At 36.7% G+C, this 23,700-nt stretch overlaps 1 protein-coding gene across 3 annotated transcripts in view; it reads left to right on the top strand.

Moving 5' to 3' along the window:
• The window catches only part of UBR3 (ubiquitin protein ligase E3 component n-recognin 3), a 230,900-nt gene that overhangs the window by 67,224 nt on the left and 139,976 nt on the right, over window positions 1–23,700 (top strand). For all 3 annotated transcript variants that reach the window (XM_060152671.1, XM_060152670.1, XM_060152669.1), the window contains exons 8-11: window positions 1,009–1,237; window positions 7,611–7,790; window positions 8,383–8,516; window positions 13,950–14,036. In XM_060152671.1, the coding sequence (XP_060008654.1) occupies window positions 1,009–1,237; window positions 7,611–7,790; window positions 8,383–8,516; window positions 13,950–14,036 (630 nt within the window). The remainder of the gene's footprint in view (window positions 1–1,008; window positions 1,238–7,610; window positions 7,791–8,382; window positions 8,517–13,949; window positions 14,037–23,700) is intronic.

Genomic DNA, 23,700 nt, shown 5'->3' with positions numbered 1-23,700 from the left:
ATCTGAGTCAAAGCACCATTACAGAGCAGGATTCCTAAGGGTTGCCTTTGTGCATGAAACTTGGTCCAAAGGGATTGCTGGGGGACAAACAAAAACAGAGTTGCACAAATAAATATGTAGTTACAAATTGTAGTAAGTTCTCTAAAGGAGAAAGGTACAAGGTGCTATGAGAATGTTTAATGGGGGCAACTGAATTTAGATTGTATGGTTAGGCATGGGAAAAGCAGGGAGTTTGTAGCTGCTGGCCATAACTGTTAAAGACACAATGGTATTGACTCATGTACACATGTACATAGGTGAAGTCTCTAGTTTCAGAGGGTGTGGACTCACCTGTTACTACCGTATGGTTATGGCAAAGTTACACAACCTAGTGTCTGAAAAGACAATAAATCATGCTATAGTTCTTATGGTTTAGGTAGTAAAGCCTCTTTAGGAGTGACACTTTAATAATGCTGTTGTTTTGTGTCTTTATACCTGCTTAAGAAAACAATAGAGGAAGTGTATATGGTATACAGAAGAGAATATTTAGTCAGAATAGTGGTTGGCTTTCAGATCAAATAGGAAAAGATATTATTTCTTTTGGAGTAGTCACGTTGACTCACTTATTGTTTAGTTATATAAACAACTCTGTGATGGTTTTCAGGTGAGGCTTTAGATTTTGTTGTTAAAGTTGGTAGCACAGGACAAAGACACATACTTTGACATTAGTGAATTGATATATTTGTGAGCAAAGTGAAGATTTGTATTTTTAGACTATCTTTGTAATTGCTTTAAAACTTTAATAATTTAAAATACATATTGAACATTTTTTTAACCACCAAAGTATTTTGCTAATTTTCCAAAAAAGGACAAATGTAAGACTACCATCATCACTGAAATTATTTTTCCATTTATCTTGGATATCATCACAAGCTAATCATAACTTAAAAATGCTAGTATAATATGTTGGAAAATGTGTTGTAAAACTTAAACTGTGTTTTTTTTCTTCCTATTTAAAACATTTTACAGGTTGCTTTTACAAAAACTTTTGTTCAGCATTATGCTTTCATTATGAAAACACTGAAGAAAAGTCATGAATCAGACACAATGTCTAACAGAATTGTGCATATTAGTGTTCAGTTGTTCAGCAATGAGGAGCTAGCCAGACAGGTAACAGAAGAATGTCAGCTGCTGGATATTATGGTCACTGTGCTGTTATACATGATGGAAAGTTGCCTTATTAAAAGTGAGCTACAAGGTAAATTCAGAATTACTTTCACTAGTTTTATAAGTATACTTTGTATAACTAATCTTAAAAACTTCCTTTATGCTTAAAAATAGCTTTTAAAAATATTATAAAATAATACATGTTTGTTAAAGAAACATTTTTTAAAATTTCAGCAAAATCTAAAGAAAAACTTTAAAATCACCTATAGTTTTGTTATTCACAAATAATATTAACAAATATTTTGGGATATTTCTTTTCTGTCTTTTTGTGTGATGTGAGTATATTTATAGATGCGAATATGTACTTTAAAATATGCTATCAAGTGTACACATCAAGAACATGTTCTTTCATGATTGCAGGTAGTAATACCATATGACTTTACCATTATTTAACCATTTTCTTATTAATTAGATATATTTCTGTTTTTTTAATCATGAATTTGTTACTGTCAGCTTTAGACATTTTATATGCATATACTTTTATAATTTAAAAGTTGGAATAAATCTTGCCTTTTATATGTTCCTTTAGTGTGATCTTTAATTTTCTTCCTTTATGCCTCCTCAAATTGCCATAACATTTCTAGGAATTCCTCCCATTCTTATTTCTTTTTGGTCTTTCATCTTGACTTCACCTCCTTGTAATAATTTATATTATTTGAGTATTTGCTCTGTACTAGGCGCTGTGTTAATACTATTTATATGTTGTCTCAATTAAGCTTCTGAACAACTCTCTAGATTGGCGTTATTATTATTTCCACTTTCAAGATGAGTCAATTGAAGTTTAGAGAAATTAAATCATTTGCTCTAGATTATATAGTTAGTAGATGACAGAGCCAAGAAGGACTTTATATCTCCTGATGTCAGAATCTTTGTTCTTAGCCACAATACAGCCAGGCCAACATTAATAGGACTGTGTCTTCACTTGTTGGCACTTGGAGCTAAACTTAAAAAATAACAACAAATAATGCCTCAAATTAAATCTTAGGACCTTTCCATTCTCTGTGGATGGGAGATATTATACTTGAGACTTGCCTTCTACTGTTGTCTCCTTTTGCATATCAGCTCCTATTTTCTCTTTATACTGATAGTCTGCCTATTCTCAGATGCAATACCATAGCCTGAAAATTTATACAGGACTCAGTGCAGGGCATGATGCCTTATATATAATAATAGCTTGCTAATAATGATGATGGCTACCATCTTTTGAGCACTTACTGTATACCATGCTTTTTTTTTCAGTACTTTATATGTATTATCTAATTTATCAGTAATTCTGGGGAGTAAATGTTGTTTTTTCCATTTTATAGATGAGGCATTTCTGGTTTAGGAAATTGAAAAGTCAGTGATCTATGGTTTTATAGCTGTAAGTGGTAAAGCTAGGTGTCTAACCCATACTCTGACCCACTGTGTAACTCTGCCTTCCCATTGTAGGTGTAGTGGGAGAATAATACATTATTTACATTGAACAGTATACCTCTTTACCTTTTTAAAAGAAAAATTAAGAGCTGCTTTGTATTGTACTGTTTCTGTCTTTGTGTAGGATGACCTTTTCTTTCTTAGAGATTTAGCTACGTATATTACTTTCTCTTTTCTTTTTTGAAATAGTGTCTATCATCATTCAGCTATATCAGTGATATTCTTATGTGTAGAATTATATAACTAGAAAAGGACTTTTCACAAGTACAGTATTTTTAATTTATAAACTGGAAAACTTAAAAAAAATAGAAGTATTTACTCTTTAGAAAAGAATCTTGAGTCTATTTTCCTGACTAAGTGGTTTAGCTATGCTTCTTTTATATGGTTTGCATTTCAGAGGAGAATGTTTGGGAGGAAGATGTATATGAGTCTGCCTCCCACTTTTTGCTATAGGCATCTTTCCTGAGAGAGTCTTTATGTTCATTTCCTTATATTCCGGTCTCTCATTAACCCACCTCAATCTAGTGTCTGCTTCCGTCATTCTATTGCTGTCTCCAAAATTGTCCATGACTCCGGTAGCCACATGTCCTACTTTCCCCAGAACAGCTCCAAGTTATGCCTGTTATTTATTTTTATTTTTTTTTTTTTTGTGGTACGTGGGCCTCTCACTGTCGTGGCCGCTCCCATTGCGGAGCACAGGCTCCGGACGTGCAGGCTCAGCGGCCATGGCTCATGGGCCCAGCCGCTCCGCGGCATGTGGCATCTTCCCAGACCGCGGCACGAACCTGCGTCCCCTGCATCGGCAGGCAGACTCTCAACCACTGCGCCACCAGGGAAGCCCTGCCTGTTATTTTGACATCATTTTTCATACAGTCCTTTTTACTCTCAAAAGTGTCCCTGTTTATATGATAAATTATATGGTCACCCTTTCTATGACTACATGATAAGGAAGCCAGCGGCAACACTTTGGACCTTATCTTGCTTGATTTTCATTATCATTTTACACTGTTGATTCTCTGTTCTTTGTGTGGCATGAAACTATTTTCTACTTGTTCTATCAGTGTTGGTGTTTCTTGGCACTTGGTCTTGCTGTCTCTGTGTTTCTCACTTTTCCCATATTTTCTGAAATCGTATTACATGGTCTTAGTTGCTTTCTACACATACTTCCTTCTAATGCAGTTAGTCTGTCCTGGAAATTCTTACACAAATTGAATTTTCCAAAAGCTAAATAGCTATAAGTAGCATTGCTAAGATCTTTAAATATAAATGTATTTTTTCTAGCAATAAATTACATTATTTCTAAGCCAAGTCTAAAACTATCTTTAGCTTTATCTTTAGAACTATCCTGTTCTGTTTTTTTTCCTCTTTCAAAAGTAGCATAACATTTCATGTTACATACTTACTGGTGTTCTAAAAGCACCATATGTTTTCCCTGTTTTTACATGAAGAGTATTGGAATGAGCTTTAAATATATTGAACTAGCTACAGATATTACACAAGTTCTTTATACTTCTTACTTTGTAATAGCCCCTATCTAACCTTTGTATACATTGTCATTAGACAATATTTGAAAATTTTTTCTACACTGTTAGTAAATGTAGGAGCTGATACAATGAGAATTCACATGACCACAGCAATAGCTGAAGATTAATAGGAAAAAGCCTCTAGTAGTACGTGCTCCCTTCCTTATACTTTTACTTTGTTGTATTCATTTCTGCACCATACTACTTTGTGATTCCAAATATAACTCATAACTTTCCATATCTCTGAAATTTTACAGTTTGTCTTATGCAACTGTCTGTTTAAAATGGAACTTAAAACCATGTGTTGTGGGACTTCCCTGGTGGCGCAGTGGTTAAGAGTCCGCCTGCCAGTGCAGGGGACATGGGTTCAAGCCCTGGTCAGGGAAGATCCCACATGCCACAGAGCAACTAAGCCTGTGCGCCGCAACTACTGAGCATGCACTCTAGAGCCCGTGAGCCACAACTGCCGAGCCCTTGTGCCACAACTACTGAAGCCTGCGCACCTAGAGCCCATGCTCTGCAACAAGAGAAGCCACTGCAGTGAGAAGCCTGTGCACCACAACGAAGAGTAGCCCCCGCTCACTGCAACTAGAGAAAGCCCACGCAGCGACGAAGACCCAACACAGCAAAAATAAATAAATTAAAAAAAAATGGTTAACTTTAAAAAAAAAAGAAGGAATAAAGTGTAAAAAAAAAAAACCAAACTATGTGTTGCATAACTATAGGAATGTCTGTAGTTGCTAATAATGCCAGATTGATCTTCTGTCCTGCATATCAAATTGTTTATTAAACTATATCCTTTGGATGTCTACAAGCACCTCAGACACTCAGTGTCAGCACCAAAAACCCATTGTGTCTCTATCAAGCCTGCTTCTTTTCTATTGCATTTGTGCATATGTGTGTATGTGTATATATGTATGTGTGTATTAGCACTCAAGTCAGTGTGTTGGTACCACTCTAACCATCTACAGAGTTGCCCAACCTAAAAACCTAGGAGTCATTTTTGACTTCTTACTCTTTGTAGAAATAGTGAACATCACCAGGTCTGTCATTTAAATCCTTCTGAATATCTTAGAATAGCCAATTCTTTTCATCTCTGCATCTTCATGCCAACACCATAGTTCAAGCCATTGCCATCTTTAGGCCTTCTACTACTAGTCATCAGCACCCTCCTATATAGTCAGTCTCAACACTAAACATCTAGTCATGTCCTCTCTCTTAAAACCCCCTCTATGGCTTGCCATTCTCTTCACATGAACTGCAAACTCCTGAAGCTGATTTATGAAGCCATCTAGACTCATTTGTGCCACCTATTCTCTGCATTCTTTGTCGCAGTAATTCCATCCTTTTTTATACTGCTTCCTCTACTTAGAACACCATTTCCTCTCCATCCTTAGTTTATTTGGTTAATCCCAATTTCTACTTCCTTCTGTAAATCTCAGTTAAACATCACTTCCTCAGGAAACACTTTTCCTTAATTGTAGACCAGCTTATATATGTTCTTATGACTTCTTGTACTTTTCCTATTACAGACCTTACCACACTCTGTCTTCTTAGGTATTAACCTCAGTGGAGAGAGAGAATGTATAAATCTTGATTTTTTTACTGCTTTATTTTCAGAGCATACTAGATTACCTGACCCTGAGTAGGAGCTCAGTAAATATTTGTGGATGAGTGAATATCATTTAACACTGAATCATTGCTCTCTCTGTATCTATATTTGGAAAAGTATCAGTTGGATAAAAATAGAAGCTCTAATCATTTTATTTCATAAAAGATTCCAAGGTATTTTTCGCAAGAACAGTAGTAGTTAAAGCAGTGTCAGGAAAATAGTGATTTTGATTAATTATATTCTGCTTATTCATCCTCTGATTTCAATTAAATAGAACAGTGATTCTCAGTGTTTTAAAAAATTAAAAAATCCCAGCATCCCTAGGCACTGTCCCATCAGTATCAGCTGCTCACCAACTCACAGTGGCAGTAGTTGTCAGAGAGGGCGTTTCTGAATCTCAGGTGTGGGTAATTTATAAAAGCTCCCTTACCCCCACTTCCTCATTCAGTTATACCCTCTCTCCTCCTACTGTGGGTCCTGTTCTTATGTCTTGTTAAATTTGAGTTGGGTAAAGTAATTTCATGGGCTGAAACTAAATTTAATTTATGGAAATAAGTGCAGTAGAAGCCCTCTTCACTGATGAGTTTGACTACGAGGTGGTTATTTGAAAAGTTGGTTAAAGTGAGGCATTGTTAAAAAGTGATACCTACGTATCTTAAACAGTGGATTTTAACTTAAACCACAGGAATGTATGTTTGTTCTCCAACCTTTTAATTTTGGGCAAAGCAGTTGTAAGGTATGGTTTTCTTTACTGGAGTTCTCCCTCGTCCTTCTTGTATATACCACATCTGTAAAGCAGCATCTGTGATTTTCAGTTTCAGTTTCTTTAAAGTAGAGTAAGAACATAAAGATTTTCATGAAGCAATCTGAGTGTAAAATCCTTCTAGACTTTTGTGATTTTTCTCCTCCAAGATTTTCTTAGGCACTTTTACTGTCTTTCAAAAGCTTATGATCCAGTTTTTGTTATACCTCTATTTATGCATTCATATTTTATCAGATTATGTATTTGTAACTTAAATTTTATAATTATAGTAAAAAGAACAATTAGTATGAACAGAAGCAAAAACAGACTCTGGATAAGCTTATACCTTGGGGCTTGTGTACTAGGGAATAGGCTGCAAACTTTGAGCATTCTGTGTATTATGGGTATTAGTGTGTTTTACAGTGGGAATGGGGGGCTTGTTTGTCCAGTGAATCAGTTAAGCTGGAATAGGTCAACAGAGCTAATGCATACATGCTATAACTTCTAATAGTAAAGTTTTTATACAAACCTAATCCTCCCCATCTCCTCCTTCCAGCAATGTATTTAAACTTTGAGGATTTTTTTTTAAAGCTTAAGAGATTTATGTGTGTTTTTTGTTGTTTCATTTTGAAATACTGTGTTAAAAATTGTTTTTACATGTCCTTTGAATAGAAGAAAGCAATTAAATATATATTGTTTAAGTCATACAGATTTTATTGAAAAGATAGAATGAGATTAATCTAGGGATAAAAACATTTTATTGATTAGAACTGAAAATATTGCATTATATCATTAAAATCAAGAAAATAATAAGGTTTTATAAACATGTAACTAAATATCATGTAATATGTTAGACGTGGTAATAATTATTATAATCATGTGCTAAGTGTTATGTTAACATTTCATTTAATTCCCTTAAGATATGTGTCTTTTTCTGTTTTACAGATGAGGAAATTGATTCAGAGCTATGTAATATACCTAAAGCCATATAGTTATTAAATGGCAGCCTGGGGTTTGAATTTAGGTGACTGATTCTAAAATGTATAATCTGTATCATTGGTAAAACTATTTTCTTAAACTAATTTTTTTTGTGTGTGTGTGTCCATTTTAGATGAAGAAAACAGTTTACATGTGGTAGTGAATTGTGGAGAAGCATTACTGAAGAATAACACTTATTGGCCTCTTGTCAGTGATTTTATTAATATCCTTTCTCATCAAAGTGTGGCTAAGAGATTTTTGGAGGACCATGGTTTGTTAGTGACATGGATGAACTTTGTATCTTTCTTTCAAGGTATCAATTTCAGATTTTTTCTTAATTTTTTTTTTTTTTTAGTTTACAAAATGCCTAATGTTAAACTGTCAAACACTAATTAAAAGATAATAGCACATCATTCAGTTACATGTGAAATGTCTCATTTTAATTAATTGATATTTGTAAGTATTTTGATAAAGTGTTCATGAAAACATATCAGAGTTATGAAGAAGGTCAAACTATTACATAGGAAATAGGAGTGTAATTTTTAAAAGCATTTGAAAGCATTAATCTAGAAATTTCTAATCTATTCTCCAAGAAAGACTCATAATACTTCCGTAAAAATTTCAACCAGCATCAATTAAAATAGTTTTGACTTTATTTAATATATTCAATTATATAAGAAAGAGACAGTTCACAAAATGTTTCTAAGAAAACGTAGTTAATAAAGAATTCCAAAAGGACCAGATTATTTTATTTTTAATAATTTATTAATTTCTATACATATTGTGTCATTATGCCATTTGTGTGCATTAAAATGTGTTTGGTACTTGGAAGTATTTTACTTGATTTTTAACATGGGTGTTTATTTCCATTTGGCAAGGTTTATATCTGTTTTAATTTTTGCAAGGTATGAACTTAAATAAGCGAGAACTAAATGAGCATGTGGAATTTGAATCTCAGACCTACTATGCTGCCTTTGCTGCTGAACTTGAGGCCTGTGCACAGCCAATGTGGGGACTCTTATCACATTGTAAAGTTAGGGTATGTTTTGTTAATTTCTGTGTTTACCTTTAAAATAATTATTTAAGAAAATTATTTGTGAAAACATTGATTTGTTTACTTGTGTGTAATAATATGCAGTGTTTAATTCTGAATTCACCTTTGTGAAAGTTGACCTGAGACAGTTAATTGTTATTCTTAGGCAGGTTAGAATTCATTTATATAAATGAGTTATCATATCATTCCAGCCTTCCCTTATTGTGAATAGTCTTTGGAGCTTTATAAGTCTCCACATTCATCTTTATTGTTTCATTTTACCCATTATCAGTTAGTTGCCTAATGTTTCTTGTCTCTCAAGGGATGAGGATAGTCCTCAATAAAGTTTACACTTTTAAGATTCCAAGCACAAAATCAGTATACATTTCATACAACTTACAGTTGTTTGTAAAAAGAACCTAAGGGTACATAGCAACAACATAAATTCTTATAATTGGTTAAGAAATGCTTGCTTATAATTGCATGCATTTATGTCTTTCTGTACAAATATATATTTTACCTTTGCATTTTAAAGTATTCGTTTGATGGGTCTCCAGAATCCTTGGACAGTTTGTTATCTCCTGACCCTACTAAACTAAGGACTTGACTAAGATTTTGCTGTATGGATCCCATGAAGTCCAACCTGCTAGCCTGTACATATAAGCGTGCTGCACAAGATTTTATAGTGGTCTTGGCTCAGCCTCTTTTGACTTAGGTGACTTGGTCAACTCATTTAAAACTATTTGAACTTCTCAGTCTTTCTCCTTCTCTTTTAAAAAACTAAAGGAAACAAAATAGAAATGGGACAGCAAAGCCTGCTCTTCCTCACAGGGTTATTATGAGACTCTCTTACATATATTCTTTAAATGTATGTGTTACTTTAAGTGGGTTTCTGTTTTCTTTTTTTGTTTTTGAATTCTATTTATTTTTTCATACAGCAGGTTCTTATTAGTTATCTATTTTATACGTATCCGTGTATATATGTCAATCCCAATCTCCCAGTTCATCCCACCACCACCACCCCCTGCCACTTTCCCCCCTTGGTGTCCGAGGATTTCTGTTTTCTCTCATGACTCCAGCTTTCTCTAAATGCAGATGCCTCACAACTCTGTTACAGTCTGGCCAGGTTGAAATTCACAACAGCTCTGGTTATTCATGTAGATCTCCTTATAGGTACATGAATTTTCTCAGGTTCCTAAACTATTTAAAAACATTTGTCTGTGCTGTGTTCTTTATGTCGTTTTATGTATGGTGTTTCAAATGATGCAGTTATCCAATATAGAAACCTCCCCTTGCTGTACCAGCTGTGTTCAAGCTATAATCAGATACCATGAATTTTCTCTCATACCAGAAATGTCTCTCTACCACTTCTTTCCACTGTCTTAATTCATTTCTTTATATTTTTAAAATCTGGGTTGTTTCTTAACTGGTTTTCCTGCCTCTAGATTCTTCCTACTGTAATTTTTCCTAATACCGAAGTTACTGCTAAGCTCTGTGCTTATCTCTCCTTTGCTTAAAAATCATTCAAGTTCTTAAGTCTACAGGATAATGTCCATATTTCCTATAGAGGCATTTAAGACTTTCCACAATTTGCCCTCAACTTGTTTATCATAATTCACCTTCCTATACTGCCCTCTACCTCCATGCCTTCATTGGATTGATTACCATTCCTCAACATGCGATTACTTTCTTGATTCCAGTGGTTTTGTTCAAGTTAGTCCCTTTTTTGACAAATGAGCTCATTCTTTCTGCTTAGTCCAGTGCTTCTCTTACATGAGAATCATCTGGGAAGCTTGCAAAATACATGTGCCTGAGTCTCACTGTCAGAGATTTTGGTTTGTTTGATGTGCAGTAGGACTTTGGCAGCGATTCTAACTGGAATGAAGAACAATTAGTTGAGCTCTTCAAAAATTGTACTCATAAGACTCAGCTGATATGTAATCTGCTCATTTAAATTCTTTCATATTTATGATTCCAGTCTCTGTTTTTATAGTACCTCGTTTAATCTCCATTGTAGCATTTATCAAAAAAACTGTCATCTAATATGAGAGTGGTTTGTTCATTCATTTAAAAAGTATCTATTGAATGCTGTTCTATGCCAGATGCTATCTAGATGCTCGGGTTTTTGGTGTCAAACCAAATAGATGTGGTTTTTGCTCTCATGGAGCAGTCTAATAGGAGAGATAGACATTAAGTAAGTAAGCACACAGGTTTATTTTGTAAGTTTTGTAAGTGTTCTACAGGAAAATATCAGATTGCTATGAGAGTAATGAGTGTGGAGGCTGGTTACGTTTAAGGATCAGGGAAGGCCTTTCTGAAGAATGAAAAAGCCAGCTATATGAAGTATAAAAGTGGGGTTAGTGGTGGGAATAGGGGAGATAGTATGGAATAACCTACCTCCATTAGGAAAGTGATTAGTCATTTTAAGGAGTTTGTGGCTGGAGCCACAGAACAAGATGGAGTTGGAGAGATAGGCAGGGATTGTATTATTAATGCAGGTTCTTATAGAACATGTTAATGAGCCTTAGATTTAATTTTAAGGAGAAGCCAGTGAATATTTTAAAGTAGGGGTTTAATGTGATCAGATTTACATTTAAAAGATCATTCTGTTTGCTGGAAAGACTGGATTGAGGGGAGTGTGGGGAGCATCATGACTAGTAGCAAATAGACCAATTAAGATGCTGTGATAATAATCTAGGAAATTCAGGTTTGAAATTCAAGGTGCATTTTGGATATTGAAGGTGTGTTTTGAAGGTAGAACCAAAAGCCTTGGTGATAGATTGTATGTTATTGATGAGTGAAATAGATTTTTGGGTAACTATGTATGGAGATAATTTTACAGAGGTGAAAAAGATCAATAGAAAAGGTTTAGAGAGATCAGAGTTAGTTTTAGATATGTTAAGTTTGAGATGCCTCTGAAACATCCAAGTGGAAATAGTGAATAGTCAGTTGGATATATGAGTTTTGTGCTCAAAAGAGAAATCTGAACTAGGGTTATAAATTTTAGACCCTTGGGAATAAAAATGGCATTTATTGCCAGGGGATGGGGTCACGTCAAATAGGGGGAGAAGAGAAATGGACCTTGAAGAAAAAACGAACATTTAGACATCAGAGGGGGAGAGGAGAAAAACCAGAAGAATGTAACATCATATAAGCCAACAGAACAGATGGTGATTTAGGAGGGAGGATTGATACGATGTTGATATGAAAATGTCAGTATTTTAGGAGGATTATTCTGACAACTGTGTTTAGGATGATTTTGGATTATAAGGCCAGGGCTATGTTTATGTGATAATGAGAAATCATTGTTTTCAGGCAGTAGTTTATTTTTCAGTTTTGAAGGCCAGGATTGCAATGTGTTACGGTTTTCTTAATCTAAGAAGCGAAGTCAACAGAGAGAAAACGAGCTCATGTTGTTCTGGTAGTATCTGAGAGTAGTTTTTTAGCTAAAGGAGCATCTAGTTCCTAGATAAGACGTTCTCTTGATGAGAGCCTACACTATGCCAGACATTGTTCTTTATATTGCTTACATTATGTTCGTATCTAATCTTCATAACATCTCTTATAAAGTAGATAGTATCATCCCTTTCTTTCAGAGGTTAAATAATTTGCCCACATTTACACAGCTGCAAGTGGAAGCTTGAGTTTGAAAACAAATCCATCTAATTTCAGAACCAGTGCTCTTTATCACTTTGCTATAATTGTCTCTTAAGCAAGACTGTCCAGAGCTTTTTAGCAGCAATGTTGTCAGGTTTTAGAAATGTAAACTAGAAGAAAGACTATTATTTTAAGTAAAACAAAGCTATTGCTTTATGTTTATGTTCTCTAATTATAACATATAAAACTAAAGGATTAGCAATAGAAAAAAGAAACTTCACCTGATAGCTTACTTTCTTTGTCTGATTGCCCCGTATGCTGTTTGGTTCTTGAAAATGCTAAGGGATAGTTAAACAAGTTATACTAGATTAATAACAGATAGCTTGGATAAAGGGATGGCACATTTCTAGAATTTTACTAATTTTTGCTTTCTGAACAGAACAAATAAGCTGTAAAATCTCCATCTAGTGGCAACTATACATTACTGCAGGCTTGACAGAAGTTAAGTCTGGCCATGAATCTTTGGAGCACTTAAGTAGTACTTGTCAGATATAGTGCTAGACTGTGACGTGGAGCATTTTATGTACATTATTTCATTTGCTTCTTCATAACAGTACTAGGAGATAGGTAGTATTATGCCCATTTTTACGTATGGAGAGACTGAAACTCATAAAATTCAAGTAATTTCCTCAAGGTCATAAAACTAGTAAGTCATGCATACTGAATTTTTGGGGGTGGGTATGATAGCGATGGGGACGTGGGAGAGATGATCTGAACATGATTATTAAGTATGCTGTATTTAGGAATGGAGTTAATTGGTCACCTTTTTGAAGACTCTTGATATACCTACTTTTCAAATTGTTCTCCAGAAGAGTTTGTCAGTTTACACTTGTGTAAAGAGGATATAGTGGTGTCCCTTTACTCAAACCTTTGATTAAATAGGAAAACATTTGGTTTTAAATGTTTCTTTATACATGAATTATCTGCAACTTTAGTTTGGTTATGACACATTATTTATGGTGACTTAAAGTGTCATTACATTTTGTTCAGTAAGAGATAGGGAACAGAATGTATAAAATAATATTTTGAGAAGGATAAATCTCATATAGGATAGATTAAAACAGGGTGAGACTGTTGGCAGGGAAACTAGTTAAGTGATATTTTGTCTGAATGATATCAGAAATAGGAGGAAATGGAAGTGAACCTACATGACAGTATTGAGGAAGAATTAACAGGGTATGGAGACTGAGCTGGGTGAAGGAGAAGTAAATCTCTGAAAGAAAGGGATGATAACATCTACTTTATAAGTGATGCTAATTAATTAATTAACTAATTAATTTTGGGCCACATCCCTTGGCTTGCAGGATCTTAGTTTCCCCACTAGGGATCAAATCCACACCCTTGGCAGTGAAAGCACAGAGTCTTAACTGCTGGACCACCAGGGAAGTCCCTAGAGATGCTATTTTTAGATATGGATGTGAGGCTTGTAGTTTTTTTTTTGTTTTGCGGTGCACGGGCCTCTCACCACCATTGCCTCTCCCGTTGCGGAGCACAGGCTCCAGATGCGCAGGCTCAGCGGCCATGTGGAACCCAATTTACATCATATAAATTTATTTCACCTTTGACTCATTTCAGGTTAGTTCATTTTCATAACTGTCTCTAGTTGTTACTGTTAATTTGTGAAAGGATGATTCCTTGAAATGACAAATGTGGTTATTTTGAAAATATGTATATTTTACCATTATATATACAATGCACATAACTTTTTATATATTGCATATACTTTGAAGTTGAACATATACGTGTTTATGTACTGTAAATTTATATAAGTTATTATTTTAGGAAACTCAAGAATATACCCGAAATGTTGTGAGATACTGCCTTGAAGCTCTTCAAGACTGGTTTGATGCTATTAACTTCGTAGATGAGGTATGTATGTTTTTGATATATGTAAAAGCATTTAAGAAAAGTGTTAGATCTCATTTAACATTGAAAATAATGAATATCTTTTCATGGGATAAGGGAAAGGTGTTGGAATAAACATAAAATCACGAGGCTTTAAGAAAGAAGTAAGAGACCAGTTGTTTGACACTTAGGAGATTCTACAGTGCATTAACTGTATTTGCTTATTTCCTAGAGAAGGGCATAATTTTTTTAATGTTATTAAATGTATATTTCTCAGGACTTCATTCAGAGAGATAAAAGTGACAATGCAAATGTGAACAGAATAGGGGAGATTGATGGAAAGGGTATCACAACTTTATTAATTGGTCAGTGTTCTCCTCGGCATGAATAAAGATGATTTTTTTTTAACATCTTTATTGGAGTATAATTGCTTTACAATGTTGTGTTAGTTTCTGCTGTATAACAAAGTTAATCGGCTATACATATACATATATCCCTATATTCCCTCCCTCTTGCGTCTCCCTCCCACCCTCCCTATCCCACCCCTGTAGGTGGACACAAAGCACCGAGCTGATCTCCCTGTGCTATACGGCTGCTTCCCACTAGCTATCTGTTTTACATTTGGTAGTGTATATATGTCCATGCCACTCTCTCACTTCGTCCCAGCTTACCCTTCCCCCTCCCTGTGTCCTCAAGTCCATTCTCTATGTCTGCGTCTTTATTCCTGTCCTACCCCTAGGTTCTTCAGAACCTTTTTTTTTTTTTTTAGATTCCATTTATATGTGTTAGCATATGATATTTGTTTTCCTCTTTCTGACTTACTTCAGTCTATATGACAGACTCTAGGTCCATCCACAGTAACTCAGTTTCGTTTCCTTTTATGGCTGAGTAAGGATGATTGTTGTTGATAATGAACTGAGAAGAATTAAATAAGGGCTTGCTGTTAATTAGTCAGCCAAGTTTCCTATCAGAAGCCCCTTTTATTCCTCTTATGAAGTGGGGTAAAAATTTGCCAGATGTGGAAGGAGGAGCACTCCTTATCTGATTTCTGAACTCTGGGCAGATGCAACTCCTGGTGTCTTAGGCCGGGGCGTGGAGAGGAGGGACTTTTATTTATTTCTTTTCCTTAAAAAATTTTTCTTTTACACAATCATAAACTTATTGAAAAGTTGGAAGTGGAGTACAAAGAACTTTCTCTTGAACTGTTTGAGAGTTAACATGTTAACTTGATGCCCATAACTCCCAAATACTTTAGTATCCATTTCCTATAAGCCAGGACATTCTCTCTCTCATATAAACAGAAACAACCATAAAAATTACGGAATTAACTTTATTGTACTATTACTATGCAAATCTTAGAACTCATTCATGTTTTACAAATTGTCCATTGATTGCCCTTGATAGCAAAAGGATCCTATTTAGAGTCACATGTTGCGTTTAGTTATCATGTCTCTAGTCTCCTGGAATGATTTCTCATTCTTTGCCTTTCAGGGCAATAACGTTGTGAAGAATACAGCTCAGTTATTTTTGTAGAACACCCCTCAATTTGGGTTTTCTTATGAGTAGGTTCAGATTATGCATCTTTTGCAGGAATATTACAGAAGTGATACTGCAGTCTTTTCATTGCACCCTCTTTAGTGGTTTATGATCTTTGTTTGTCCTATTACTGGTGATCTCTTTGTTCATTTGATTAGGGTGGTACCAGCCAGACTTCTTCACCATAAAGTTACCCTTTTTCTCATCATAATTAATAAAGTATTTTGTGAGGACTTGCTTTAAAGCTATTTAAATACATCTGTTTTCTCATCTAATTTTTAGTTCATTCACTAATTTTCTGCTGTGGAGATTCATAGTTTCTTTTATTCACTGGGTTATAATCCAACACTGCTATTATTTGATGCTCAAATTGTTTCAGATGTGGCCAGTGAGAGCCCCTTCAAGCAGGTTTCTGTGTCCTTTTGACTTGTCCCGTTATTCTTTGAGCGCTTCTCTTCTTAGTGGCTCAACAAGATGTTTCAGGCTCACCTTATATTTTCCCTATTCTACCCCTGGAATCAGTCATTTTTTTAAGGATCTTTTGTTACTTTTAGTAGAGAACCGTATTGAGAAAGTGGGATCTGGATGCTTGGTGGGCTCACTGCTGTCGAGGTATTAACTGCTCCCAGGCCTTCTCAGTGAACAGAGGTTCAGAATATATGTATGCATTTATGTATATAGATGTACATATCTGCATCTATATTTATTTCTCTAATTATATATATTGAAAGCTGTGAGTTCACATTGATACTTTATATTCCAGTATAGCAGAGGACTTATTCTAGTTTTCTCTAACAGTGAGAAACCTGGCTTCCAATATCCTTAATATATTTATTTCTTTGACCAATCCTCTTATATAGAACCAATTTCTCATATCAGTTACCTCCCTTTCCCCTGCATGGATGCCCTCTTCTCCCTGCATTCTGTCCCCCACCCTGCCCTACATATGGACACCCTCCTCGTCCCACTTGGGCTCCAACTCCCCACCTTGGACTACCCTTCTGTGAAGAATCCTTCGTGCCCTATGTGTGCTTTGAATTCCCACACCAGGCATGTCTTCATTCTGGCTGCCCTCCTCATCCTGCTTTGGCTCTGATGCCCCATACTGGGTCCTTTCCACCCGTGGGTAATCTCCTCACCTTGCTTGAATTTTGATTCCTTATTCCAGGCTGGCGCCCTGTGTCATTGTCCTCTTTACCTCTATCAGGTTCTGGCTTCTCATCCCTGGTCAGTCCCCACTCTCCTCACCCTGATTGGCTCTGACATAGTATACTGGGCTGCCCTGCTGTGTGGATGCCCTGACTCCGTATGCCGGGCCACAACCCACTTCTGTGTAGATGCTCTTCACCCTGGAAAACCACTGACATTTCCCCCCACCCCGCCCCAGCACACACAGTTGTCCTCCTCACCCTGGGCTCTGATATCCCTTTTCAGGCTCCTCACCTATAGATGCCTATTTTGGTTTATTTCGCCTCTTAACACCTCCCCCGCAGTGGCTTTAGGACTGAATTATTTATGAAGGGAAGAGCCTCCTACTGTCTTTAACTCTCATCCTTCCTGCCTCAAACTAATTTATCTTCCATCCCTGATGACTCCTCCTCCAATATTTGTGCCTGCCTTTAGCCTTCAACCTGGCCATCGTGTCCATTTGGATTCTGATTCTGCCTCCACCAAATCACCGATTCTTATCTTGTCTAAATGTTGGTACTTAAGCTTAAGCTTTATTTATATAAATGGTAATGAGTCAGTCTTTAAAGAAAACATTCTCCATTCTCCACAGAGCTCCATCCTGCTTTTAACCTGCTTCACTATTTCTTCACCCTGTCAAGGATTAGTCTGTCAGCTGGGGCTTCAGCTGGAGCTTCTCTCAGTCCAATTCTCATTAGTATTTGAAACTTTAGGAGTTATTGTTGAAATGGTGGCATCACTAAGACAACAGGAAGATTGAACTAGGGGAAAATTATCATTACACACAGAGGGTTAGGTAGTATTTGACATGAAATTAATCCACGGTTGAACTTAGGGTAGATTTACGGATAGTTAGAATCAAGTATGGTATACAGAGCAGCTTAATTCAAGGAAATAGTGTGTGTGTGTGTGTGTATATATATATACACACACATATATTTTTTAATTAATTAATTAATTTATTTTTGGCTGTGTTGGGTCTTCGTTGCTGCGCGCAGGCTTTCTCTGGTTGTGGTGAGCGGGGGCTACTCTTCATTGTGTTGCACGGGCTTCTCATTGCGGTGGCTTCTCTCATTGCAGAGCACGGGCTCTAGGTGCATGGGCTTCTGTAGTTCTGGTGTGTGGGCTCAGTAGTTGTGGCTCGTGGGCTCTAGAACGCAGGCTCAGTAGTTGTGGCGCACGGGCTTAGTTGCTCCACGGCATGTGGGATCTTCCCGGACCAGGGCTTGAACCCGTGTCCTCTGCATTGGCAGGCGGATTCTTTTTTTTTTTTTTTTAACATCTTTATTGGAGTATAATTGCTTTACAATGGTGTGTTAGTTTCTGCTTTATAACAAAGTGAATCAGTTATACATATACACATGTTCCCATATCTCTTCCCTCTTGTGCCTCCCTCCCTCCCACCCTCCCTATCCCACCCCTCTAGGTAGTCACAAAGCACCAAGCTGATCTCCCTGTGCTATGCAGCTGCTTCCCACTAGCTATCTATTTTACTTTTGGTAGTGTATATATGTCCATGCCACTCTCTTGCTTTGTCCCAGCTTACCCTTCCCCCTCTTATCCTCAAGTCCATTCTCTAGTAGGTCTGTGTCTTTATTCCTGTCTTACCCCTAGGTTCTTCATGACATTTTTTTTCTTAAATTCCATATATATGTGTTAGCATACAGTATTTGTCTTTCTCTTTCTGACTGACTTCACTCTGTATGACAGACTCTAGGTCCATCCACCTCATTACAAATAGCTCAATTTCATTTCTTTTTATGGCTGACTAATATTCCATTGTATATACGTGCTACATCTCTTTATCCATTCATCCGATGATGGACACTTAGGTTGTTTCCATCTCCTGGCTATTGTAAATAGAGCTGCAATGAACATTTTGGTACATGACTCTTTCTGAATTATGGTTTTCTTAGGGTATATGCCCAGTGGTGGGATTGCTGGGTCATATGGTAGTTCTATTTGTAGGTTTTTAAGGAAGCTGCATACTCTTCTCCATAGTGGCTGTGCCAATTCACATTCCCACCAGCAGTGCAAGAGTGTTTCCTTTTTTCCACACCCTCTCCAGCATTTATTGTTTCTAGATATTTTGATGATGGCCATTCTGACTGGTGTGAGATGATATCTCATTGTAATTTTTTTTTTTTCTTTTTTGCGGTACGTGGGCCTCTCACTGTTGCAGCCTCTCCTGTTGCGGAGCACAGGCTCCGGACGCGCAGGCCCAGTGGCCACAGCTCACGGCACAAACCCGCGTCCTCTGCATCGGCAGGCGGACTCTCAACCACTGCGCCACCAGGGAAGCCCTCATTGTAGTTTTGATTTGCATTTCTCTAATGATTAATGATGTTGAGCATTCTTTCATGTGTTTGTTGGCAGTCTGTATATCTTCTTTGGAGAAATGTCTATTTAGGTCTTCTGCCCATTTTTGGATTGGGTTGTTTGTTTTTTTGTTATTGAGCTGCATGAGCTGGTTGTAAATTTTGGAGATGAATCCTTTGTCAGTTGCTTCATTTGCAAATATTTTCTCCCATTCTGAGGGTTGTCTTTTGGTCTTGTTTATGGTTTCCTTTGCTATGCAAAAGCTTTTAAGTTTCATTAGGTCCCATTTGTTTATTTTTGTTTTTATTTCCATTTCTCTAGGAGGTGGGTCAAAAAGGATCGTGCTGTGATTTATGTCACAGAGTGTTCTGCCTATGTTTTCCTCTAAGAGTTTGATAGTTTCTGGCCTTACATTTAGGTCTTTAATCCATTTTGAGCTTATTTTTGTGTATGGTGTTAGGGAGTGATCTAATCTCACACTTTTACATGTACCTGTTTAGTTTTCCCAGCACCACTTATTGAAGAGGCTGTCCTTTCTCCACTGTACATTCCTGCCTCCTTTATCAAAGATAAGGTGATCATATGTGTGTGGGTTTATCTCTGGGCTTTCTATCCTGTTCAGTTGATCTATATTTCTGTTTTTGTGCCAGTACCATACTGTCTTGATTACTGTAGCTTTGTAGTATAGTCTGAAGTCAGGGAGCCTGGCAGGTGGATTCTTAACCACTGTGCCACCAGGGAAGCCCCAGTATATTTGTTTTTTACACAGAAATATTTTAGGAAGATATTGAATGTTGTAAACAAAATTTTAAAAAATATTTATTTATATATTTGGCTGCACTGGGTCTTAGTTGCATCATGTGGGATCTTCGTCGTGACATGTGGGATCTTTAGTCGTGGCATGTGGGATCTAGTTCCCTGACCAAGAATCAAACTTGGGCCCCCTGCATTCCCCTGCATTCCCCTGCATTGTGAGCGTGGAGTCTTAACCACTGGACCACCAGGGAAGTCCCGAATGTTGCAAAAATTTATATAGATTTTTAATAGAAAAGAAAATAAGTATAGAATTTAAGGAATCAACCAATATATCTTTCACGATGTTTAAAAGTTTCTTCTTTCTTAAAGTGCTTTGATATATTTGTTTCTCAAAACAACCCTGTGAAGTAGGGAAGATGTTATTGTCACTCCCTTTTTTTCAGATGTAAAATGGAGATGCAGAGATATTAAATGACTTGCCTCTAGTTGTATAGCCAACTCCTGGTATTTCTGGGTCCAGATCCCATGTCTCTCAACTTCTTGTCTGGTCATATTTCAACTGTAGTGGCTTTGGCAGTGGAAGGAGCTTTAGAGTCAGGCATACCTGAGTGGACACTGTGTGATCTTGGTCTTGGACAGTTTTTGGTTTTTTTTTAAAGCATTGCCGAGTCCATCTTCTCATCTGTTTATTTAAGATAACAATATTAGCCAATGAGGATTGACTAAGAGGCACATATTTCATGTGTGATAAATATTTGTTTTCTTTCAGCCTTGAGAGTGGAGGTCAGAAGTTATTGCAGTAATCCAGCACAGAATAAGCAAATAATATTTTTTTGAACTGGATTAAGCCAAATCAATCAGTCACTTAGAAACACAGGATGGAATAAATTTTCCCAAAGTACAGGCCATTTAAGAATCCTCAAATACTGAATATCATTTATGAGTATGTAGCAGAGCAACATTTATGAGTATATAGCAACATATATGAGTATATAGCAGAGTGGTTTGTTTAGAGTCGTCTCTTATAAGATGGAAGTAGAACATGTATTCATCCAGCAAATATTTATCGACTGTTTACTGTGTTCTAAACACTGGGGATACAGTGATGAAATGGTGCCTAATTTAAGGAAATGGAAGACAAATAAATGGCTAATTTGATCAGAGGGCTTCTGTAAAGTTGTGACCAGGGTGCTATGGAGGAGAATAGAGTGGAGCATCTGATTTACCCTGAGGGACTCAGGAAAAGCTTCCTAGCAGAAATGTCACTTCAGCGAAGTCTTAAAGGTATGTTAATCCAGTGGGAGCAAGGATGTATAGTATTTGAGGCAGAGGGAAAGGCATATACAAAGGCACTACCTATGGTACATGAGTTTATATGGCAGGAAATGGGCTGGAGAGGTAAGTCCTGTCTCTCAAGAGTCAGAAGGTTAAAGGAAGTTAAAACTATAGGGAGCCATTAAAAGATGATGAATGGAGAAGTACAAGGTTAAATTAATATTTTGGTAAGACCACCTCCTGGCAATATATCAAGGTTTAAATAGATGTACTAATTAAGGTTCTTTTGAACACAAGGAAAAAAACATTTTTGAGGCAGCCTAATTTAAAGGAGGAATAATTTATTATGAGTACAGAGAGATCTTTCAGGGATCCTATGGCATCTGGACTTCAGGAACTGAGTGGAAAGCTGAACAGGAACTCCTGTCTCTTGCTTTTGCTTTGGCCTTTCTGCCTCATTTTTTCTTCCCTTTCTGTACATTGGTTTTCTGTGCTTTTTTGCCTATGTGGTTAAATATTACCTTCCTACAGTTGCCTAATATTGCAGTTTCAGCCATACTCCAAGACTCTCTGCAGATGTCTTTAAATCTAGTTCAGTTTTCAAGTGAAGAGAGAACCTCATTGCCCACGATGGGTTAGGTATCTCCTGCCCTGATCCAGTCAGATGTGGCTACTGTACCTTGACTGTCAGGCTCCAGTCCCTGTGTGTGTGCATTTGGAAGGTGGTGTAGGAAGGGACATTCTGAGAAATGGGGAAGGTAGTGAGCTAGGCAGATACCACAGAAAGTTTCTTACAGAGGGTAAGAATAGAAGCAAAGGCTAGCACTGAAATCTAGGCACTAAATGTTGAGGGCCTAAGCTAAGATTAGTTAGGGGCAATGTGGAAAGAGAGGAGGAAGTAAAGTTAAGAGGTATTTAGAAAATCAGACACAATTTGATGCCTTATGAAAGGTAGGAGGTTTGAGAGAAGGAAGGAGTCTACATTTCTGATTTGTATTACTGGGAATTTGGAGAAGAAACATTGAGGAGGATTGAGTTTTAGGGCAGAGATGCTGAGTTTGGTTTGGACACAGTGTATTTGTGGTCCCCACGGGACTTAAACACTTGAATGTAGGGCTTGGAGTTCAGGAGTGAGATTTCTGCTGAGATTTGGGAGTCATCTTGGGTTGGCAATTGAAGCTATGAACTGGATTAAGTCACCTAGAATGAGAAGAGTAGAAAGCTAAGAATGGAATCTGAGGACCACCTCAGTATATATGGAAGGAGTGGAAGAAGAGTTTTTCAAGTGACTAATTTGTGACGTTGGACAAGAGGGGATTATGGAATATAACACTGTAGAAGAATGTGTGTTTAGTATATGCTCAAGCCTTAAAAGACAAGGTAGAGTCTATGGCTTAGTAATTAATAGAAATGTGTGTTGGGTACTATGTTCTCTTACTTGATCCTCACAGCCATCCAACTGCTTATTATCTCCACTTTACAGGTCAGGCAACTTAGACACAGAGAAGTTAAGTAACTTGCTCACAGTTTTACAGCTGTAGGTGGCAGAATCAGGATTTGAACTCCTACAAATCCAGCTTTTAAGAGTCTGCTCTTAACCACTGTTCTTGATGCCTGCCTTCAAAAGAAATGGAAGGAGATTCTGATTTAGCTAGTTAGTATAGTTTATGTTACTAAAATGATTATAGTAATGGAGGGCAAACTTATTTTATTTTTGATTGTGGTAAAATGCACATAAAATAAAATTTACCATCTTATTAACCTTTTTTAAAGTATACAGTTCAGTAGTATATTCACATTGCTGTGCACCCAACCTCCAGAACTTTTTGTTTTGCAAAACTGAAACTCTATACCCAATAAACTCCCCATTTTCCCTTCCCCCCAGCCTCTGACAACATCATTATACTTCGTGTCTCTATAAGGTACTGTAAGTACCTCATATAAGTGGAATCATACAGTATATCTATTTTTGTGACTGGCGTATTTCACTTAGCATAATGTCTTGAAGGTTCATCCATATTGCAGCATGTGTCAGAAATTCCTTCCTTTTTATGGAAGCCAAACGTTTATTTATTAGAACAACTTTCTTTAGACATTTATTCACATGTTGAGGAAGATCTTTTTCTCATATCGGTTTTGGAAAAAACTGTTTCAGGGATGGGGACATATTGCACATCTTTATAACTCTATACTAGTATTTGAGTGTTTGGGGTAAAAATTTTTAACAGGAGAAAACTTTACTAAAAACTTATAGAAGCATTAAAAACAAATAATACCTTTTAATTTTTCTTGTCTGTTTGAGAAGGACAACTGTGTTGTACTTTTCCCCTGTAGTGATAGCGTGACCCATGGGAGTCACAGATTTAAAATACAGTTTTTATAATATTCACAAGGATACCAAAGGTCTTTGATATATACTGTACTAAGCTTTCCTACAGAAACTGTGTGTTCACCACTGATATGGGGAGCATCTCACCCAACTAGGTAAGCCTTTTAACTGCACCTCAGTTTAGGGCTGTAGTCAGAGCCTCTTACCGTTCTGAATATAACAGCGGAGTTCAGGCTAGCTTTTCAGTTCACTACTTGTTAACTTTAGGAAGTTACTTAAGTTTTT

This window comes from Lagenorhynchus albirostris, chromosome 6 (assembly GCF_949774975.1).
Source record: "Lagenorhynchus albirostris chromosome 6, mLagAlb1.1, whole genome shotgun sequence".
NCBI lineage: Eukaryota > Metazoa > Chordata > Mammalia > Artiodactyla > Delphinidae > Lagenorhynchus > Lagenorhynchus albirostris.
This window is presented reverse-complemented; position numbering and strand designations above follow the sequence as displayed.